This window comes from Sapajus apella, unplaced genomic scaffold (assembly GCF_009761245.1).
Source record: "Sapajus apella isolate SASKATOON/1434 unplaced genomic scaffold, GSC_monkey_1.0 scaffold21, whole genome shotgun sequence".
Classification (NCBI taxonomy): Eukaryota; Metazoa; Chordata; class Mammalia; order Primates; family Cebidae; genus Sapajus; species Sapajus apella.
In genome coordinates, this window is record NW_022436961.1 from 6,047,824 (window position 1) to 6,070,971 (window position 23,148).

The window sequence follows — 23,148 nt, forward strand, 5'->3', positions numbered from 1 at the left end:
TTTTTTTTGAGATGCAGTCTTGCTCTGTCACCTAGACTGGAGTGCAGTGGCTCTATCTCGGCTCACTGCAACCTCTGCCTCCTGGGTTCAAGCAATTCTCCAGCCTCCAGAGTAGCTAGGATTACAAATGTGCATCACCACGCCCAGCTAATTTTTGTATTTTTAGTAGAGATGCAGTTTTACCATGTTGGACAGGCTGGTCTTGAACTCCTGACCTCATGATCTGCCTGCCTCCACCTCCTGAAGTTCTGGGATTACAGGTGTGAACCACCGCACCAGGCACACTTATCAATTATTAAAGGTAGAGATAGCAGATACCAGTGTGGAGTAGTGACCACATTCTGGGCCAGAAAGTCAAGTCCTGAGTTTATTTCTTGCCCTGCCATCAACTCACCCTGACCTTAGACAAGGAGAACACAGAACCTTCTCTGGGCTCCAGTACCCAGTCCACAAAGACACATTGCCTATCAGCCTACGCTAGACTACCAGCTGTTGTGACTGCGAAATAAGAGAATATAGAGAATAGTGCTGCATATGCCACCAATGCTGAACAAAAGGGGGGTACAATTTGAGTATTAAGAGGTTGCTTTAAGAACTGTGATAGACCGCTAGGTATGGTGGCTCATGCCTGTAATCCCAGCACTTTGAGAGGCCGAGGCAGGCGGATCACCTGAGGTAGGGAGCTCGAGACCAGCCTGACCAACATGGAGAAACTCTGTCTCTACTAAAAATGCAAAATTAGCTGAGTGTGGCGGTGCATGCCTGTAATCCCAGCTTCTCGGGAGGCTAAGGCAGGAGAATCGCTTGAACCTGGAAGGCGGAGGTTGTGGTGATCTGAGATGGTGCCACTGCACTCCAGCGTCGGCAACAACAGCAACAACAAAAGAACTGTGATAGAATCTGTGAGGAGCTCCCTAAGAGATCAAAGTCTTGATGGACTATTGGGAGGCTTTGGGGCATCTCAAGCCTTCTGAGGCTGGCTTCAGGGCAGGCAAGGACCCAGCATCCTCAGAGACTGCGAGGCTGTCTCAATTGGGATTGTGGGCCCAATCCGAGAGAGCAAGCCATCCAAAATGGAAAATCTAGAAGAAACCCAACCTGCCGCCTATCATGTGTCACAAAAGACAAACTCACAACCTGGCTCAATTTTCTCTCAGCAGAAGATCCCGTTCTGCTGGGGACACTTTGGACACACTTTGGTGTCCTTCCCTTATCTAGATCTAATTGAGCCTTCCCTGACTTTCCTCCTTATTTGCCAGGTTTTTTTGTTTTGTTTTGAGACGGGGTCTCACCTTGTCATCCAGGCTGGAGTGCAGTGGTATGATCTCAGTGCACTGTGTCTGCTGCCTCCCAGGCTCAAGCGATCCTCTCACCTCAGCCTCTGGAGTAGCTGGGACCACAGGCATGCGCCACCATGCCTGGCTAATTTTTTGGAGGGGTATTTTTGGTAGAGACAGGATTTCACCATGTTGCCCAGGCTGGCTGGTATTGAACTCCTGAGGCTCTGCAAGTCACCTGTATCGCTTGGGAAAGTCATGTCCCCTCTAGCCTCCATGAGGCTGAGTAACCCTTACAGGGTAAATTGCTGACAGTGGAGCGCCAGTGCTTGGCCCTCAGGTTAGCCAATGTCGCCATCTAGAGGCAATTCAAAAGTTCCTTGCAGCAAGGGGTAACCTCTATTTTTGTAATTTCTGAAGTGTCCTTTTTCTTGTTCTTAGAAGTTCAGAAGCCCTCTTGTCCATGGGGTAGCTTTGGCTGCGTCTGTGACTCTAGGGAAGCCCTCCTCCAAAGCCAGGCTGACATGATGCCAAGGCATGGGCACAGCTGCATCCTGTCGATTCCAATGCCCCCTCCTGTTACATTCATTCACTACACCAGATCATAAAAAATAAATCTTTTAATTGCTTTGTAATTGGCACAGATGGTATAATTCAAACTCACATTTTTATTTAATAGACTCTGAAATATCACACTGTAGCTCTCATTGAAACAGTACAGAAATCATAATGTTTAAGTTTACAAAAGTACATTCAGCAGCAGCATCATGTTTTGAAAGTTACTTGTAAAATCAAAGACAGGCTTGACAAAGTAAGAGAAAAAGCCGTCTAGAACATAAAAAACAAGCCATCCTGAAGCCATCTGCCATGACTATTGGAGAATGGTGTTTTGGGACTTTCTGAAGATCTTGCTACTTTATTAATGATCCAGACGAGTTGCACAATTCTGGCTTGTAGTACAGTGGGGAAGCTGTAACCTTGCTTGGAAAGTGCTCCTCAGGATAAGGAACGTCAAAGGCAGGCTTTGTTGAAACCATGTGCCTGAGCAGGCTTTGAAGGAATCTTTCATTTCTTAGGAGTAATAAGATTCACTGGTCTTTGATTTACAAAAATCATCCTAAGGAGGATTATAGTAGAGATAACATTAAATTCTCATCACTGTAGGTCCCAGAGGAAAAATTTGAAGTCCAGTCTCTTCAGGATGATGTCAGAAATGCCTAAGTCCTGCTTATGTTACCCCTTAATTTCAAGAATACCACAGAGTGGCAGTGACACAAGCTCTCATTACCAAATTAATTTTTTTTTTTTTTTTTTTTCCTTTTTTTTTTTGAGATGGAGTTTCGCTCTTGTTACCCAGGCTGGAGTGCAATGGCGCGATCTCGGCTCACCGCAACCTCCGCCTCCTGGGTTCAGGCAATTCTCCTGCCTCAGCCTCCTGAGTAGCTGGGATTACAGGCACGCGCCACCATGCCCAGCTAATTTTTTGTAGCTTTAGTAGAGACGGGGTTTCACCATGTTGACCAGGATGGTCTTGATCTCTTGACCTTGTGATCCGCCCGTCTCGGCCTCCCAAAGTGCTGGGATTACAGGCTTGAGCCACCGCGCCCGGCCCAAAAGGTTGCTTTAAGAAATGTGGCAGAATCTATGAAGAACTCCCCAAGAGATCAAAGCCTTGATGGATTATTGGGAGATTTTTCTTTTCTTCTGTTTTTGAGGCGGGTTCTGTCATCCAGGCTAGAATACAGTGGTGCAATCACAGCTCACTGCAGCCTTAAACTCCTGGGCTCAAGTGATTCTTCCACCTCAGCCACCATGCCCCGTTAATTTTTAAATTTTTTGTAGAGACAGGGTCTCCTGATGTTGCCCAGGCTGGTCTTGAACTCCTAGGCTCAGGTGATCCTTCTGCCTCCGCCTCTTAAACTGCTGAGATTACAGGCATGAGTCACCATGCCTGGCCAGCAACAATTTGTGTTTGGAGAATTGGCCCGAGCCATTTCCTGAAGTTACCTATACTGCTATTCCAGAGTCGAGAATATCTTCCCATATCTACTGGCTAGGGAATAATCTGGGGGCAGAAATCACCTTATCACAGAACAGAAATTTAGACGATGTAGTAGGAGTTTGCAGGGAGTTGTTAACCATAAGGAATTTCCTATGAAAATGGGATGAAAGAGTGGAATCCCTCTGACTTCTACTATTATAGGCATCAGTGACCAAATTTTAACCTGGAAAAGGCATTCATGGACCAGTTCCTGCTCCTGCGCAGAATTCAATATTGAAAGTGATTCCTGGCTATTGATTTGGTATCTGTTCTGCAGAAATGTTTGAATTTCTTAAATTGAATCCAAAGCCGCTGCTTGAAGCGAGCTTCCTATGTCAAGGACTAAGCACAGATGGTTTCCATGAACACATGTGATCATTAGTGCTCTCCGCAGGTCACAGGAGAGCAGGACTGTGCTGAGACACAGGGAATATCAAACTGAAAATCTAGGTTGGTGCATAGTTAGTGTTCTCAGTATTCCCTGGCTCAGTGCTCCTGGGCCACCTCCGCCGGGGCCTTAACGTCCGCTGCGCACCTGTCCGGTGTAGCTTTCTTTGAGTAATCCCGTCCTCCAAAAATGGTGCTTCCTATTCGGACATTCGTAGATCCTACTTCAATCTGTTGGGAAAGAAGAGATGGCATCGAGGACCAGGTTTAAAATAACGAAGTGGAGCCAGTGCCCAAGCTGTGCTCCTATTCTGGCTCTCAGGAGCCTTCTATGAAGAACAGTAACACTGCCGAAGATGGCTCCAGGGCAGTTGCTCTCCTGAGAGGCAGTTCAACCTCTGAGAGTGTATATAGAAAACAAGTAGGGGTTTCTCTGGGTTTCCAGTGGTTGGGGAGCGTGGCTGGCACTCAGCTAGGTGGGGGTCAAGGATGTCAGACGTCCAGTGTGGAAAGCAGCCAAACAGCAAAGAGTTGTCTTACAGCCCACCCACCTTTCCAATGTGCCATGGTCAGGTAGATGAAAAAAATAGCCTTATGATTATCTGACCAAATTCCATTTGACTTATAAATGCAATGTATTTTTGCACTGTGTTAATAAATAGAGTTTTCCAGCAATGCAAGTTTATATTTTGGTTTTTGAAACTTTATCAAGTTATTTGCTATTCCAGAAAATCATGTATTTGCATTGCCACTCCAGCACACCTATATCAGTTTATATTTACAGCTGTTGATATACATGTAAGATTGTTGGAAAACCTACACATAAGATGAAGCCTCGGCCAGGAGCAGCGTCTCACGCCTGCAATCCCAGCACTTTGGGAGGTCAAGGTGGCGGATCATTTGAGATTAGGAATCGAGGGCAGCCTGGCCAACATGGTGAAACCTCGTTTCTACTAAAAATTAGCCAGGTGTGGTGGTGGGCACCTGAAATCCCAGCTACTTGGGAGGCTGAGGTAGAAGAATCACTTGAACCTGGGAGGTGGAGGTTGCAGTGAGTTGAGATTGTGCCACTGAACTCTGGCCTGGGTAACAGAGTGAGATTCTGTCTCCAAAAGTAAAAGATGAAGACTCAGCCTGCTTCATTATGATTTGCTGTTATATAGCCACACCCATGCACTGATGTAATAAAATGCCTTTCCAAAAATTATAGCTTAAATTCTTATTTTTCCTTTGGATTATACTTATGGAATTATGTTTATAATTTATGGAATTATATTTATAATTAATTTATTTTAGATTATACTTATGGAATTTTATTTCTTTTTAAAATTCAGATGTCAGGCTATAATTTCTACACATTTCAAAAAAGAAAGGGCGTGGGGACTGCAAGATGCTGGAGTAGCTGAGAACCCTGAGACTGGGTGCCCTACGGCCACCCCGAGGCATTTCCAAGGTTTCTCCAGCAAAGATCTGCTCTTGCGTCAGCCTCTCAGACCCCCAACCCCTGCCCCTCGAGGCAGGCAGGGCACTGGCAGACACTCACCGCGTGCTGGAAATCCATGGACATGCCCATGCTCAGCTCAACCTGGTCAGCAGGGATGTTTAGCTTTTTACACAGCTCCTCCCGGAGGGACAATAACAGCTGACAGAAAGAGATGACACCGGTTTTACTCCTGCCTTCTCTAATGATGCCCCGAAGTGGCTGAATCTGAACTTCTGTGACAATGGTTATGTATGTCTCATGATTTCAAGGCCTGTCGAAATTGTCAGAAGTTACTGAAAGGGTTTTTTGCAAACTATCCCACTTTTAAGAAAACTATTAGTCGCTGGAGAGGAAGAAAGAGCTCATATTCTCTAAAGACTATGTTTTAGCCAATTTCAAGTTAAGTTCAGAAAGGTTTGTGGGGCTGGGGAACCTGTTCTTCCCTTTTCCTTCTGAGAAGAGTTCAGAAGCGGGAGAGAACACCCGGCAGGCAGTGTCTGATGTCTCTGCAGTCCCCACTGCAGCCGGCTCTGCAGCAGCACTCCAGCACCCTGCCTCTTCAGCACATGAGCAATCCCAGCCCCCCAGTACCTGGAAGTCTGGATTTGGTCCTTGACTAAGATCGTGTCCAACGCTTCCTATGGTCATCAGTCCCACAAACTCCAGGCTAGGACACTTGGTGTTTATGTGCTCCACGATGGCTACGGTTTCTGAAGGTGGGAGGCCATGTTTACCTTCACGGAAAGAAATGGAAGACAGGTACAAGGGTAAATGGCCAGAGGAAGGTTCCATTTTCATCCCTTCCTTATGACAGAGGAGGTGACCCCCAACAAGAGAAACTCTTGAAAGAGGCTCAAGTTCTGAAGAATGACTTTATATACTTGGGATTTTCTATGTTGCTCTGCCTCCGGTCAGATTCTGAATTTCTCAAGGCAAGAGCTATCAATTAGATTGTCCTTCCTCCACCGCAGGATTTTAGCTGAGAACAGCTAGGAGACATGGAAAAGAAAACACCTTGCTTTTTGGGGATACCAGGAAGATTCACATGGCCAAAATGCCAGATGAACCTGAGAATTACTTTTCTAAGTCAACAATTTTTATAGTTTATTAATTTAATAGAGTTGCAAAAAATTTAAAATAAAGTACATGTTAAACATTTTTGGATATATTTGTAAAGTTTAATTGAACTTTCTAATTAACGACTGGAGGAGAAATCTGCAGCAACCAGGTATTTGTTAAACAGTTATAAGAGCTATTGATGGCTGGGCGCGGTGGCTCAAGCCTGTAATCCCAGCACTTTGGGAGGCCGAGGCGGGTGGATCACGAGGTCAAGAGATCGAGACCATCCTGGTCAACATGGTGAAACCCCGTCTCTACTAAAAATACAAAAAATTAGCTGGGCATGGTGGTGCGTGCCTGTAATCCCAGCTACTCAGGAGGCTGAGGCAGGAGAATTGCCTGAACCCAGCAGGCGGAGGTTGCAGTGAGCCGAGATCGCGCCATTGCACTCCAGCCTGGGTAACAAGAGCGAAACCCCGTCTCAAAAAAAAAAAAAAAAAAAAAAAAGAAAAAAAGAGCTATTGATATTGTCTTGCACCCATTTATTAGGGAGAGATGCTAGTAACATTTACTTCAGTCTTTAACCAGAGCTTATTATAGCTAATTATCAAGAAATAAGAAAATATAAACTTGATCTACAGTCGATTTCAGATCTCTATTGATAATTGGGATTTAAACCCAGGCAGTCTGACTCTAGACTGTTATCTAGAAAACAGATCCTCTTTGCTTCAGGAGAACTGGAGGAAAAAAAAAAAAAAAAAAAAGAAAAGAAAAAAAAAAGAGAGAGAGAGAGAGAAAAGAAAACAGATAATCTACTGCGCTCCTGTGTACTAAGATTTGGTGAATACTGGTGCTTTGATGGTTGCAATCGAATGCCTGAACTGCATACATTTATTCTTAACCAATAGCTAACAATTATGTGTTGGGTTCTGTGCTAACAGCGTTGCCTGGATTACCACGTTCAATCCTAACCACACCCTCTGAAGCAAGCATTATCATGATACCATTGCCAGAAAAGGAAACTGAGGTACAGAGAGATTAGGTAACTTATCCAAAGTTATAATGCTGGAAAGTAGTGAAGCTCAAACCCAAGGTCTGTCTGATTTCAAGCCCATGCTTCTATTCACACTATGTTACGCTGTTAATCCAAGCCCCATAAAGATACTCATTGACAGGTACTCACGGTAATTTTTTTTTTTTTTTTGAGATGGAGTCTTGCTCTGTTGCCCAGGCTGGAATGCAGTGGCATGATCTCGGATCACTGCAACCTTCACCTCCTGGACTCAAGAGATCCTCCTGCTTCAGCCTCCTGAGTAGCTGGGACTATGGGTACACCATGCCTGGCTAATTTTTGTAAGTTTAGTAGAGATGAGGTTTCACCATGTTGGCCAGGCTGGTCTTGAACTTCTGACCTCAGGTGTTCCACCTGCCTCGGCCTCCCAAAGTGCTGGGATTACAGGTGTGAGCCATCGCACCCAGCCCACTTACAGTAATTATATTCCATTCTCTCTAATGTAACATTTAGTAATTTTTTTTTTTTTAAGACATAAGAGTATTACATGCAAATTTAAAATACTCCTTGCAGGAGTGATGATGACCTTTGGGGATTTTTCAGATGAAAGTCACAATCCCAGGCCAGGCACAGTGGCTCATGCCTTTAATCTCAGCACTTTGGGAGGCCAAGGCAGGTGGAACACCTGAGGTCAGAAGTTCAAGACCAGCCTGGCCAATATGGTAAAATTCTGTCTCTACTAAAAATACAAAAATTAGCCAGGTGTGGTGGTGGGTGCCTGTAATCTTAGCTACTTGGGAGGCTGAGGCAGGAGAATCACTTGAACCTGGGAGGCAGAAGTTACAGTGAGCTGATATCCCACCACTGCACTCTAGCCTAGGTGACACAGTGAGACACCATCTCAAAAAGAAAACAACGTCAACAACAAAAAAAATGAAGTCACAATCCCCTTCTTCACTCCCCATCCTTCTTCCCCTAAAATTAAGATATAATGAACCATGATGTAGTAAATAATGATATAAAGACTGGCTTGCATGTCATTATGCTATCTAGTTCATAAAAAAAACAGCCTACTTAGAGGCCTGTGATCCTGTGATTTGTTTCCATAACCTCCTCCATCAGACACTTGGGCCTACCCATTCTCCCTGAGCTTCAACCATCCTAAGGGAAGAATAATCTACAATTCAGGTCTAGTCGCTTACTTTCCTCTCCGCTGGTGTTAATCTGGACCATAACCTTTAACCTTTCAGGAGAACCTTTTTTCTGCCAGGAACTGTTCACTTTGTCTGCCAACTTCACAGAATCCACTGTTTCCAGCATGAAGAGATTGGGGACAGCTGTAATGAGACAGAGGCAAGGTAGTATTCCTTATACACTCTATTGCAGCAAGTAACATGCAACAAATCTCTGACTTGGTAGAGGAAAAAATATGCCAGGAAAAGAAAAACACAGTTAAATCTCAGTTCCTCTAAGAAGACAAATGTGACAGTTTTACTAGATACAAATTCAAATGTCAGACTATCCCTGGCTAATCAGCAAAGGTAAATAAAGGAAACGCTGACATACACGATCAGGCAGTACATATATTAATATGCTTCAAGAAGCTGGTAATGAACAGATTCCTAATAACAGGCTCGATCTGTGTCTCAGTTCAAACTGAGAGAAGCAGGTCAGATGACAATGAAGAAAGGATGACCAGCGGAAGCCAAGATGCTTCCCTGGCCTATCACCCCATTCTTCAACTTTCTGGGCTGAGGATATTCTTATTCAACAAGGACATCACAATAACCCCAACACCGGCTGGGCATGGTGACTCAAACTTTAATTCCAGCACTTTGGGAGGCTGAGGTGGGTGGATCACCTGAGTTCAGGAGTTCGAGACAAGCCTGACCAATCTGAAGAAACTGTCTCTACTAACAATAAAAAAATTAGCAGATATGGTGGGGCACACCTGTAGTCCCAGCTGCTTGGGAGGCTGAGGAAGGAGAATTGCTTGAACCCAGGAGGTGGAGGTTGCAGTGAGCCAAGATCACACCACTGTACTCCAGCCTGGGTGACAGAGCAAGACTCTGTCTCAAATACAACAACAACAACAAACCAAAAACCAAAAAAAACCCAATGACCCCAACACTGAGAGTTAAATGAGACACAATCATAAAGTCATCTTCTTTTTCAAAGATGCATGTGAAATGAAGCGCCAGCTTTGCTTGAGCTAGTTTACAACAATGGTGACAAAAGAACCTGCACCAGTAGCTTACTTTAACTGAACACAGAAATCCTCCAGGTAGTACGTGAATCACTTTATATGTAATATTTCTTTTTTTTTTTTTTTTTTTTGAGACGGAGTTTCACTCATGTTACCTATGCTGGAGTGCAATGGCGTGATCTCAGCTCACCGCAACCTCCGCCTTCTGGGTTCAGGCAATTCTCCTGCCTCAGCCTCCTGAGTAGCTGGGATTACAGGCATGCACCACCATGCCCAGCTAATTTTTTTTTTGTATTTTTAGTAGAGACGGGGTTTCACCATGTTGACCAGGATGGTCTTGATCTCTTGACCTCGTGATGCACCCGCCTCGGCCTCCCAAAGTGCTGGGATTACAGGCTTGAGCCACCGCACCCGGCCTATGTAATATTTCTTTTGAATCTTCACCACAGTTCACAAAGCACTGTTGTTATCCCTATTTTACAGAAGGGGATACTAAGATGCAGAAAGGTGACTTCACATTCTTTTTTTATTTTTTGAGATGGAGTTTCACTCTTGTCACCAGGCTGGAGTGCAATGGCGCGATCTTGGCTCACAGCAACCTCCATCTCCTGAGTTCAAGCGATTCTCCTGCCTCAGCCTCCCGGGCAGCTGGGATCACAGGCATGCGCCACCACGTTCAGCTAATTTTTGTATTTTTGGTAGAGGCGAGGTTTCAGCATGTTAGCCAGGCTGGTCTCAAACTCCTGACCTCAGGTGATCTGCCCACCTCAGCCTCCCAAAGTGCTGGGATTACAGGTGTGAGCCACCACACCTGGCCTTTACATTCTTAATACTGAATTTCATCTCAGGTTACTTTACTGAAAAAAATATAAATTTGAAAAAACGACACAAGGTATACATGCTTGATGTAAGAAAATTAAGCAATGTAGAAGCATATGCAGCAGAAAGTCAAAGCCCCTCACCCTAATTAACAACTGGAGGAGAAATCTGCAGCAAGCAGTTATTTGTTATGCAGTTACAAGAGCTATTAACATTGTCTTGACCCCCATTTATTAGGTGGAGATGCTAGTAACATTAACTTCAGTTTTTAGGGCAGATTATAGCTAATTATCAAGAAATGATAAAGACTTGATCTACAGTCAATTTCAGATTTCTACTGATAATTGGGATTTAAATAGTGATATCCTAGAAGATATCACTATTATATTAGGGATGTTAATTCTTCCAGATCTGTTTCAGCTATCTTTATCCAACCAAATACACATGCACACATACACACAAATGTATAATTTCTTTTCTTCTGTTTTTAAAAATAATACAAATTGGATTACACTAAATATTCTACAGGTTGCTTACTTCTAGTAAGCAGTGCAGAGTTTGGAGTTTTTTTTCCCACATCAGTATCACAGATCCACTGGTACTTTTAAAACACTGCAGCATTCCACAGGACAGATGATCACAGTTCATGTAATTATTCCCTTTGTTGATGCACATTAGATTGTTTCTTATTTTTTGTTACAAAAACAGAGCTTGGATATAGAACTTTGTGCTATGTACAAGTATTTCAGATGGGTACTTTGCCCTTTGCCAATATTTTCTCCCATTCTGTGTTGTCTCTTCACTTTCTTGTTTCCTTTGCTCTGCAAGAGCTTTGGTTTTCTTTCTTTCTTTTTCTTTCTTTTTTTTTTTTTTTGAGACAGATTCTCACTCTGTCGCCCAGTCTAGAGGGCAGTGGTGCAATCTTGGCTCACTGCAACTTCTGCCTCCTGTGTTCAAGTGATTCTTCTGCCTCAGCCTCCCAAGTAGCTGGGATTACAGACGCCTACCACTACACCTGGCTAATGTTTTTATTATTAGTAGAGATGGGGTTTTGCCATGTTGGCTAGGCTGTTCTTGAACTCCTAACCTCAGGGATCCACCCACCTCAGCCTCCCAAAGTGCTGGGATTACAGACATCAGCCACTGTGCCCAGCCTGCAAGAGCTTTTTAACTCGATGTGATCCCATCTGTCCATTTTTGCTCTGGTTGTCTGTGCTTTTGGAGTATTTACTCAAGATATCTTTGTTCAGGGCGGGTGCAGTGGCTCACACCTGTAATCCCCATGCTTTGGGGGGCCGAGGAGGGCAGATCACTTGAGGCCAGGAGTTTGAGACCAGCCTGTCCAACACAGTAAAACCCTGTCTCTACCAAAAAATACAAAAATTAGCCGGGTGTGGCTGGGCATGGTGGCTCATGCTTGTAACACGAGCACTTGGGGAGGCCGAGGTGGTCGAATCACTTGAGGCCAGAAATTTGGTTAACATGGTGAAACTCCATCTCTATTATATAAAAGTATTAGCCAGGCGTAGTGGCACATGCCTGTAATCCCATCTACTTGGGAGGCTGAGGCAGGAGAATTCCTTGAACCAAGGAGGCAGGGGTTGCAGTGAGCCAAGATCAGGCCACTGCACTCCAGCCTGGGTGACAGAGCAAGACTGTCTCAAAAAAACAAAAAAACGGCTGTGCATGGTGGCTCACTCTATAATCCCAGAACTTTGGGAGTTCAAGGCAGGTGGATCACGAGGTCAGGAGATGGAGACCACCCTGGCTAACAAGGTGAAACCCTGTCTCTACTAACAATACAAAAAATTAGCCAGGCGTGAGGGCAGGTGCCTGTAATCCCAGATACTTGGAAGGCTGAGGCAGGAGAATCCTTGAGCCCCGGAGGTGGAGGTTGCAGTGAGCAGAGATCACGCCATTGCACTCCAGCCTGGGCAACTGAGCGAAACTCTGTCTCAAAAAATAAATTAAAAAGTAAAAAAAAAAAAGGAAGAAAATGCACATATATATATTTGACTACAAGTGATCCTCCCACCTTGACCTCCCAAAGAGTTGGGATTACAGGTGTGAGTTATTGCATCTGGCCTCAAGAAGCCTTTATGGAAATGAATTGAGCCATAAGGTTGAATGAGTATAATCGATTATCTAGAGGGGAAAATGGCACCAAAACAACACAGTTCTGTTAGGCTTTCCTGCCCCTTCTATGCCTGCTGGCTCCTTCCCCCTCCCTCTTCCCATCACCTTTACATATTTCCAACAAGGCTGGGTGCAGTGGCTCATACCTGTAATCCCAGCACCTTGGGAGGCCGAGGTAGGCGGATCACTTGACATGAGGAATTTGAGACCAGCCTGGCCAACATGGTAAAACTCCATCTCTATACTAAAAACACAAAACTTAGCCGGGTATGGTGGCACACGCCTGTAATCCCAGCTACTTGAGAGGCTGAGGCAGGAGAATTGTTTGAACCCAGGAGGTAGGGTTGTAGTGAGCCGAGATCATGCCATTGTACTCCAGCCTGGGTGACACAGTGAGACCTTGTCTCAAAAAAAAAAAAAAAAAAAATCTTTGTCCAGACTAATGTCTTGGAGAGTTTCCCCAATATTTTCTTTTAGTAGTTTCAGGTCTTAGATTTAGATTTAAGTCTTTAATCCATTTTGATTTGATTTCTGTATATGGTGAGAGATAGGAGTGTAGTTTTATTCTTTTGCATATGGATATCCAGTTTTCTCAATGGCATTTAATGAAGAGACTGTCCTTTCCCCAGTGTATGTTCTTGGCACCTTTGTTGAAAATAAGTCCTCTGTAGATGTACAAATTTATTTTTGGGTTCTCTATTCTGTTTCATTGGTCTATGTGTCTGTTTTTATGCCAGTATCATACTGTTTTGGTTACTATAGCTCTGCAATATAATTTGATCGTATCAGGTAATGTGATTCCTCCAGTTTTGTTCTTTTTGCTTAGGATGGCTTTGGCCATTGTGGGTCTTTTGTGGTTTCATATAAATTTCAGGATTATGTTTTTCTGTTTCTGTGAAGAATGTCATTGGTATTCTGATAGACACGGCACTGAATCTGTAGATTGCTTTCAGTAATAAGGACATTTTTATAATACATCAAAAAAATCAATTCATGAATTGATTTTTTCAATACATGAACATGGAATATCTTTCTATTTTTCATGTTCTCTTCAATTTCTTGCATCAATGTTTTATAGTTTTCATTGTAGAAAGCTTTTGCTTCTTTGGCTACGTTTATTCTTAGGTATTTCATTTGTAGCTATCGTAAATGGGATTACTTTCTTGATTACTTTCCAGATCATTCTCTGTTGGCATATAGAAATGCTACTGATTTTTGTATATTGATTTTGTATCCCGCAATGTTACTGACTTTGTTTTTCAGTTACAATAGTTTTTTGATGGAATCTTTAGGCTTTTCTAAGACTGTACAGTTTTAGAATCTCCTGGTAAGATGAAGGAGTACGCATTTTCTCATTCCCTCAAAACACTGGATCTTAGAAGCAGTCTTTTTGAGTTTTTACAAACCTGATTTGTGAAAGTTACTTTGTATTTCTCTGTTTGAGGATGAATGTTTTTCATTTGATTACTGGACTTTTGTATTTTTACCCCTTGTGAACTGCCTCAGTTTTTGCCTATTTTTTTCCTATAGATTAAACAAAAAGATTTGTAGCTGTTTATGTATTCTGAACATTAACTTCTTCCCTTTTCAAAAATATTATTTTTCTCCCACTCTGTGCCTTCCTTTTGCTTTGACATGCAGAAAGCTTTAATTTTTCTGTGTTCAAATCTGCTAGTTGTTCTTTTTAAATTCATTATTATTATTATTGTTATTTTTTGACAGGGTCTCCTTTGCCACCCAGGCTGGAGTGCAGTGGCGCGATCTCAGCTTACTGCAACCTTTGCCTCCAGGTTCAAGTGATTCTTCTGCCTCATCCTCCCCAAGTAGCTGGGACTACACATGCACACCACCATGCCTGGCTAATTTTTGTATTTTTAGGAGAGACGTGTTTTGCCATGTTGGCCAGGCTGGTCTCAAACTCCTGATCTCAGGTGATCCGCCCACCTCGGCCTCCAAAAGTGCTGGGATTACAGGCATGCGCTACTGGGCCCAGCCTCCATGTCTTTCCTAATTTTATTTTACTATAAATCTTTTTTTTTTTTTTTTGAGACGGAGTCTTGCTCTGTCACCTAGTCTGGAGTGCAGTGGTGTGATCTTTGCTCACTGTAACCTCCACCTCTGGAGTTCAAGCAAGTCTCCTGTCTCAGCCTCCTAAGTAGCTGGGATTACAGGCACGCGCCACCACATCCGGTTAATTTTTGCATTTTTAATAGAGTTGAGGTTTCACCATGTTGGTCAGGCTGGTCTCGAACTCCTGACCTCAAGTGATCCATCTGCCTCACCTCCCAAGGTGTTGGGATTACAGGCATGAGCCACCGTGCCTGGCCTATGTTTCTACAATTCTTAATTTTACTTTACTATAGTTACTTTACTGTACTCTATTTTATTTACTGCAGCCTTTTATTTAAAGGAAAAAGAACAGAAATGTCTCTTTTGCTAGTTAAAAAAATTTATGGGCTGCAATTCTTTATAATTTTTCTGAAAGACAACTAAATAATAATAAACATGAGGTAGGGCAGGTTTCCAAGTATATATAAGCCAGGCAACTGTGAATATATTCTGTTCTTGGCATGATGTTTTCTCCTTATATTAAGAACTGAGACTTTCCAAAAGAAATTCCAAAAACATATGGGAAACTAGGGATGGTCTAAAAGTTGCTCTCTCTTCCAGAGACGGTAGGAGAAGCAATACAATAACAGAGCAATTTTGTCTTCATATTTAGAGTTTTATCTTACCCATCAATTTGTTGACATTTTGTTTCTGTAGGTGGCCAATGAAGTGCCACTTGATCTCAGGACACAAAGACAGAATCTGAAGAGAAAAGGTAACCATGTGTAACTTAGATTTTTACAGGTGCCTTGCTTCCTCCAACACCTTGCGCACTCCCTGTCACCTTTCCCGTCCACTCTCTGATCCTTAAATGTAATAAACTACCACAATCTTCAGGATAGAGAAGAGTCTAAGGCTTTTGTTCTGTTTCCCTTCATTGTTCCCATCAACTTCCTTCATCTTTCAGATATCGGCAGTCAGGGATGAACTGATAAGCTTTCAAATCTTGAAAAGATCCAAAATTACAGCAAGTTCCGGAAACCACCATTTCCAAACAGCTACCAAGGAGAAAACGATAATCTGAACAAAGAGAAAAATCTAGCTGATAATTATTTGGCACTCAAGGTGAAAGTTGAGATTTCTGTCCCCACCCCAATCTAAAGTCAACCATCCTGAAGCTGCTCTACAGCTCAGCCACCAAGACGGGTCTAATTTTCAACTAAAGAGCCACGATTTAGATATAAATTAAAGAATTCAGCTATCTACTTACTTTAGGATTTGATGCTTTTTCTAGCAGTTCCTGAACCTAAAAGGTAAAAACAGAACAAGTCAGAAGCCTGGCAATCACGATGCTTCCAAAGGCACTTCAGGAAAGGGCTCTTACATAGTTCTCGCCGAAAGTGCGCTGCCCATGACCATAGGCCTCGATCACCATGTCTACAGGTTTGGTTTTGCTGACAGCCACTAGCCGGGGCTGGATGGCTGGGAGATCCTGCCAAGAGGGAAGGAAACATATGAGTGCATGTTTGGGAATATTATCCCAACGAATCCTATAGGATAGATCCTGTATAGACAGGCATTGATCTCAAATTGGCATTAGGTAAGATCCATTTTTTCAACACTGTAGGTAGATCAATATCAAATAGTGGTGATCAAATGTTTTTTAGGTGCATGGCCTCTCAATCTAATATGTTAGCGATGTCAGTATTTAGCAGAAGAAATTTCTCTCTCAGGAGAGCTGGGCCAGTTAAAGCAGTATTTCCTTGTGTGCTCTTGGACCAACTGTATCAGCATCACCTGGGTGAGAATTTCTTTTTCTTTTTTTTTTTTTTTTTTTTGAGATCGAGTTTTACTCTTGTTGCCCAGGCTGGAGTGCAATGGCGTGATCTTGGCTCACTGCAACCTCTGCCTCCCAGATTCAAGCGATTCTCCTGCCTCAGCCTTCCAAGTAGCTGGGATTATAGGCATGCGCCACCTTGCCCAGCTAATTTTGTATTTTTAGTAGAGACGGGGTTTCTCCATGTTGGTCAGGCTGGTCTTGAACGCCTGACCTCGTGATCTACCTGCCTTGGCCTCCCAAAGTGCTGGGATTACAGGTGTGAGCCACTGCGTCCAGCCAATAATTTACTTTTCAACAATCTCTCCAGATGACTCTCAGACATACCAATGTTGGAGACTTAAGAATCACTTCATTAATAGAAGGCTGTACTCTTTTTTTTTTTTTTGAGACGGAGTTTCGCTCTTGTTACCCAGGCTGGAGTGCAATGGCGCGATCTCGGCTCACCGCAACCTCCGCCTCCTGGGTTCAAGCAATTCTCCTGCCTCAGCCTCCTGAGTAGCTGGGATTACAGGCACGCACCACCATGCCCAGCTAATGTTTTGTAGTTTTCAGTAGAGACGGGGTTTCACCATGTTGACCAGGATGGTCTCGATCTCTTGACCTCGTGATCCACCCGCCTCGGCCTCCCAAAGTGCTGGGATTACAAGCGTGAGCCACCGCGCCTGGTCGAAGGCTGTACTCTTTAAGCAAAAGAGAAGTCACTTCTGGCTTCTGAAACCCTAATGTTAGCAGTTTTGGTAACTCATCCTGGTCCTAGTGTATCATTACACCATAATAACACTGCCCCATTTACCCTACAAATGGCCTGCTTAGGTAACTAAGTAATTGATTGTTCAATCTGTGAATTAAGAACCAGTGGCACGGCCAGGTACAGTGGCTCACCCCTGTAATCTCAGCACTTTGGGAGGCCGAGGTGGGTAAATCACCTGAGGTTAGAAGTTTGAGACCAGCATGGCCAACATTGTGAAACCTGTCACCACTAAAAATACAAAAAATTAGCCAGGCATGGTGGTGGGCATCTGCAATCTGAGCTACTCGGGAGGCTGAGGCAGGAGAATCACTTGAACCTGGGAGGTAGAGGTTGCAGTGAGCCAAGATCACATCATTGCACTCCAGCCCGGGTGACAGAGTGAGACTCCATCTCAAAAAAGAAAAGAAAAGAAAAGAAAAGAACTAATGGCAGAACTAAGACTGCAACACAAAATTACTCTGGACTCAGGATTAGACTTATCTGACATCCTCGCACGACCACTACACAAAGAGCAGGGGTTCTATGCATTCTGCTGACCCAATCCACACAGAAACAGTAAGAGAAGAGATTCATTTATCCTTGCATGATTCAGTCTTCCTGTATCTATCACCCCCTGGAGTTTTCACAGAATCACAGTGTTTTCAAGGACATGAAGGAGTCAGTCAATTAGAAAAATGCCCCCTCTTCCTTCCTTCCACAGGGATGCATAACCAGCCTCTTTTGAGTCCAAGTCGTGACTACTGGGATTATGCTGATAATTGATGTTTTTCAGAGTCACCCGAACAGGCAGCCCATGTGCCTGAGCGTTTCCCTGAGAGAACCTCCAGGGTGATGTTTGTTAGGGGAAGTCCTAGATTTTTCTTGGAGAATCACCAAGAATCACAGAATATTAACATCAGAAAGGAGCTCAGAGCTTTCAGAGATTACTGCATTGCTTGTACAGGGAGGGAAATACTGCGGGTCTGACTTGTTCAAGGTAATGTCTAAAGAATAGTCAGTCAAGGAAAGACTATAATACAGCCTGGCCAACATGGTGAAACCCCTGTCTCTACTAAAAATGCAAAAAATTAGTCAGGCATGGTGGGCATCTGCAATCTGAGCTACTCTTCAGCCAGCATAAATGCTCGATCATAGAAACCCGTGACCTCTATGTTTAGGTCCATCTCATTCCACACCATTCAGCTTAAACTTGCACTGAGGTGGGCAGATTTTGATTCCTGGTCTAATCATAAGTCCAAGAGGAGGTAAAAAATATATACACGAAAGACGAAATCTCCCCTTAACCGGCTTGGGATTGGACTGCTCCCTCCCGCACCCACAAACAAGTGCCGCTGTGGTGCCAGTGAAGTCCGGCCAGTCCACCCTCATCTCAGCCTTTGGGTGGCACTGGCATTTCCAGGGCACTTGGCAGGTGAGACACTGCCACACTCGCGATTTCGGGCGGGTCTGGCCTCCGTGGGGTGCTCTTGTACCCCCGTCCCCCTTACTGTCCGTAGGCACAGGCCTGGCCCCCCTCACGTCCGCCAAGGCTGTCGACCCCGAAACGACGCGGTTCGACGCGGTTCACAAGTGGCCACGATGCCTGGACACGAAGTCATTTTCCCGAGGTAGCGGTACCCTCTGCTCCAACGAAGCCAATCTCCAGAAACCTACCAGACTCAGGGCAAGGAAGGTGGGGAAACCCTTCGCTAGCTTTTTGGTGGCCCTCGGCGGCCGACGGATCCCGCCTCTTCGGGAGACCCCTCTGCGTCACCGTGACGACCCATTCCCACGCAGGTGTCCCTCTCCTCAGGGCGTCCTCCCACTGTCCCCACGCAGCCTCCTTCCTCACCCGCGGCCGCCGCGCCACCGCCTGCTGCACGCGCTCGTTCACCGCCCGCAGTGCGCACCCGACTCCCAGCTCTGCCGACATGCTGCCGACTCTCCACATCCCCCAGAGACCGACGCCTAGCCTCAAGACCCCGGCAACCCCAGGTTCAGACCATCTTCCGGTTCCGCCCAGCTCGCTCCTTGTGAACCAATCATTGCTCACTATCGAGTCGTCTCACCCAATCAACACCCGTGTAGCGCGGAGAACCGCCCCCCCGGCGACGGCCATCTTGGGGAGGTCACTCGCGAACCTGGAAATGAGGAGCCTGGGGTCGAGGTCCTGCGTGCCTGACTCTGAGGGCCTCATCCCGTGTGCTCCCCTCTTTCCTGAGCCTCAGCAGCTGCGGTCCCCCACCCTCAAGGGACTTTTGTGGGGCAAAAACGCATCCTGTACTCGGGGGGTCCCGTTCCCTTTCAATGCCTTGCCAGGCTTGCCCGTTCCTGGCTTTCTTGGCGCGGGGAACCAGGATTAGAAGTGACTGGGGCGGGAGCCAGGGCTTTTCTCTTTCAGATGATTCTTGCGAGGAGCCCGTAAGCAATAGGAAAGGAAACTCTTCTTTTCCCTAAAGACATGGCGTGATTCAAACGTATCTTGATTTTTGTCGTCCTCCAGACCAGTGCTGTCCAAGAGAAATATAGCGCAACCACCTGTGTAATTTTGGAAGTTTCTTATAGGCACATAAGTTTAAACATTTTAATGATAAACTTTATTTAACCCAATATATCCAAAGTAAGATTTCAACATGCAATCAATAGAAAAACTAAATGCGGTATTTTAATTCTTTTGAAAATCGTACGTGTTTCTGAAACCCGGTGTAGTGTTGTCTTGCATGTGCCGCAGGTCTGGCCATCTATATTTCAAGGGGTTAGCGGCCACCTGCGGCCAGTGCTGCCTTATCGGGGGCACAGGCAGCATGATTATTACTGTTATTATTACTCTGATTAGTACATAGCATAATTATTATCATAGGATACATTATAATATATACCATAATTATATAATTATTACTATGATTATTACATAGCATGATTATTGCTATTATTATTATTGAGAGAGAGTCTCCCTCTGTCACCCAGGCTGGAGTGCAGTGGCCCGATATCGGCTCACTGCAACCTCCATCTCCTGGGTTCAAGCGATTCTCCTGCCTCAGCCTCCTGAGTACCTGGGACTACAGGTGTGAGCCACCACGCCTGGCCCACAGGCAGCTTTAGATGCTCTAGTAGGAGCTCAGCACATTCAGTTGGATTCTTTTTCTAAGATGGGATCTCACTATGTTGCCCAGACTAGTCCTGGACTCCTGGGCCCAAGCAATCCTTCCACCTCCGCCTCCACAGTAGCCGGGACGGCGGACGTGCGCCACAACGCCGGGAGTTTGATTCTCGAGTCTCCCTCTGGAGGAGCCAGACCATGCAAGGATTAACACAGAATGCTAAATAAGGGGTGAAATAGTAGAGACTATGGGCAAGGAGAAGGAGATCAGTTTTGTTAAGGAAAGCATTCTTGGCTGCAATTACTGTTGATTCTCAAACATTAATTAATGAAGTGGGATGCTATTAGAGAAACATCTAATATTTGTTCTCCAGGTTGTCTTGAGGTGATACGGCTTGTTAGAACTTTCTGGAGGGAGCAATATTCTTTTTTTTTTTTTTTTTTTTTTGAGACGGAGTTTCGCTCTTGTTACCCAGGCTGGAGTGCAATGGCGTGATCTCGGCTCACCGCAACCTCCGCCTCCCGGGTTCAGGCAATTCTCCTGCCTCAGCCTCCTGAGTCGCTGGGATTACAGGCACGCGCCACCATGCCCAGCTAATTTTTTGTAGTTTTAGTAGAGACGGGGTTTCACCATGTTGACCAGGATGGTCTCGATCTCTTGACCTCGTGATCCACCCGCCTCGGCCTCCCACAGTGCTGGGATTACAGGCTTGAGCCACCGCGCCCGGCTGGGAGCAATATTCTTACACTCTCCTTTCACAATTTTTCCCAGACTCCCAGGAACGGAGATGGAATTTCACATCTGCTCTAGGAAAATCACGTTAGGCAGAACCTTAGGTTCTTAAAATAAGGGACTTCTTTTTGGGAAGTCTCTGGTCATTTACTCTAGTACACATTAACTGGACTATTTGCAAACTAGGCCTGCCGACATTAGGAGTGATTTGTGTTCAAATAAAATGTCTCTGGATTTGATACATTTCTACTCCAACCAAAGTGATAAAAAATTTAAAATGACCAGAATGGCCCTTTGTGGTGTGAGCATAATAAATGCTTGCTGTAGAGACACAGGTAGGAAGGAGCCAGCGAGCAGTGAGTGATGGGAAGGACAGAGGGGATCACGGTGACAGGACGTGTAGAGGAAGGATTGGGTGAGATGACATACTTCAAATGATGCGCTATTTGGAAAACATTTTTAAACCTGTAAATACCTCACAGATCTAGGGAATGTATAATCCAGGTGTTAGGTTACTATGACAACAAGTAGTTATAGCTTCATTTACTAGATTGGGCCTCTGTTATTTGAATTAGGAGGCAAGGTCATCCCACCCCCTTATCCATTCAGTGAACATTTATTGAGGAAAGGATATTGATGTAAAGGAACCCTGGGAGAGACCAGGCTGAGTAAGACAGGCTTTATTGTGGATTTATTTCTAAGATTTAGTTCTAAGATACTTTTCATCTCTGACATTCTGTGATCTTATGAAAATGGAAATGGAGACAAAAAGATCATGGTGCCCCCAGTCCCACGGTCATTTCACATTCCAAATTCTTCTTAGTTGTACTTTTAATTTTATTTCGCTTATTCCCTTATTTTCTTTTTTAGTTTCTTCTCCTCCTCTTCCTGGGACAGCAACCATCAAATTTAACCTTTCATCCTCCCCTACTACCCAATCCTTGAAAAATGCAAGTCCAAAATCATTTCATGATTTTAAAGACAACCAGTAATTGTCTTTGAATTGCTCCAATAATTTGCAAGGACACAGGGGAAAAGAGAAAGATGAAAAAGCCAACTGCCCAGAGAAACAGATTTTATAAACAATCTAAAATCTAGTATGCTTATGCTATCAAGCTTTTAAAACACTCTCATAGTCTGGAATAAAACCAAATTATGATAAAAACATATCATATATGGGTTTAAAGTGTTTCCTTCTGAGCCTACTGTGATTCTTTTGAGGGGGATAAAAAAATAAAATAGAAAATTACTGTTGCCTGGTTACTTAGCTCTACAGAGAAATGGAGAAATAATGGCCATATCCCAGTTTAAATGAATTCAGGTAGAGTAGCCCATGGCAGCAAGCCCTTGGCAAACATGCTGTCACAACTGGCCTTTGAAATGTCTATATAGACTCTAGAAACCTGACTTAGGGAAGACCTAGGGAGGTTTCATACAGAAAGAATGACATTGAAACCATCCCAAACAGCACAGTCTTCCCAATTTCTGCAGACCATCAGAGAAGACTATTTATTTTCTATTTGCAGGTAATAACTGCTCCCCATTTGAAGCTTTAGCAAGCCTGATCTTAATTATTTAAAAATACTCCTTTATTCAAGCGAATTTCCTTTTTTTAGCTACCATTATGTAACTTTTATAATTGTGAAGTCATTAAATTTCCCTTCTGCCTTTTCTGGGATCAATGTATGAGCTTTATTTCTTACATTTTTTTTTTCTTTTTGATTTTAACATTTTGTTTTCTTTCTAGCCTCTTCAAATTTTTTCCTTTTTTTTTTTTTTCTTTTTTTTCTTTTTGAGACGGAGTTTCACTCATGTTACCCAGGCTGGAGTGCAATGGCGCGATCTCGGCTCACCGCAACCTCCGCCTCCTGGGTTCAGGCAATTCTCCTGCCTCAGCCTCCTGAGTAGCTGGGATTACAGGCACGCACCACCATGCCCAGCTAATGTTTTGTATTTTTAGTAGAGACGGGGTTTCACCATGTTGACCAGGATGGTCTCAATCTCTTGACCTCGTGATCCACCCGCCTCTGCCTCCCAAAGTGCTGGGATTACAAATTTTTTCCTTTTTAAAACTGGAGCCCAGAACTGGACAATTCCTCTCAACAGGGCCAAACCCGGTTCTTTTCTTTCTTTAAACCAGGTTACTTTCTACACTGCATTTTTGTAGAGGTACATATCCTAAATACTGTGTTTGCCGCATTGCCATATCATTCCCTTCTATGTGCTGTCCTATTTGTAATCTGATTCCATTTTTTTCACGTGTTTGGCTTTCTACT

General features: G+C 44.2%; 1 protein-coding gene and 1 long non-coding RNA gene across 4 annotated transcripts; one reads left to right on the top strand and one right to left on the bottom strand.

Annotated features, from left to right (window-relative positions):
• The first annotated feature begins 550 nt into the window (after positions 1-550).
• LOC116558341 lies at positions 551-3,040 on the top strand. The gene is made up of 2 exons (XR_004271961.1): positions 551-582; positions 2,895-3,040. It is a non-coding gene; the product is annotated as an uncharacterized LOC116558341 (long non-coding RNA).
• PLPBP (pyridoxal phosphate binding protein) lies at positions 3,009-19,690 on the bottom strand. 3 transcript variants are annotated; one of them, XM_032288243.1, is made up of 8 exons: positions 18,892-19,690; positions 15,854-15,961; positions 15,740-15,775; positions 15,156-15,231; positions 8,462-8,596; positions 5,780-5,922; positions 5,249-5,347; positions 3,009-3,936 (listed from the first exon to the last, which is right to left on the bottom strand). In XM_032288243.1, the coding sequence occupies exons 1-8, from the start codon at positions 18,988-18,990 to the stop codon at positions 3,805-3,807; spliced, it is 828 nt and encodes a 275-aa protein (XP_032144134.1). In that variant the 5' UTR covers positions 18,991-19,690; the 3' UTR covers positions 3,009-3,804. The 3 variants fall into 3 exon arrangements, with proteins under 3 accessions (XP_032144134.1, XP_032144135.1, XP_032144136.1); XM_032288244.1 differs by lacking the exon at positions 18,892-19,690 and adding an exon at positions 18,714-18,856; XM_032288245.1 differs by lacking the exon at positions 18,892-19,690 and adding an exon at positions 17,839-18,072.
• Positions 19,691-23,148: the final 3,458 nt, after the last annotated feature.

Coding starts and splice junctions, on each gene's coding strand:
- PLPBP (XM_032288243.1), bottom strand. CDS start 18,990: ATGTGGAGAGTCGGCAGCATGTCGGCAGAGCTGGGAGTCGGGTGCGCA. Junction 15,776..15,853: donor GCACTTTCGGCGAGAACTAT/GTAAGAGCCCTT, acceptor TTTACCTTTTAG/GTTCAGGAACTGCTAGAAAA. Junction 5,923..8,461: donor TAACACCAGCGGAGAGGAAA/GTAAGCGACTAG, acceptor CTTTCCGTGAAG/GTAAACATGGCCTCCCACCT.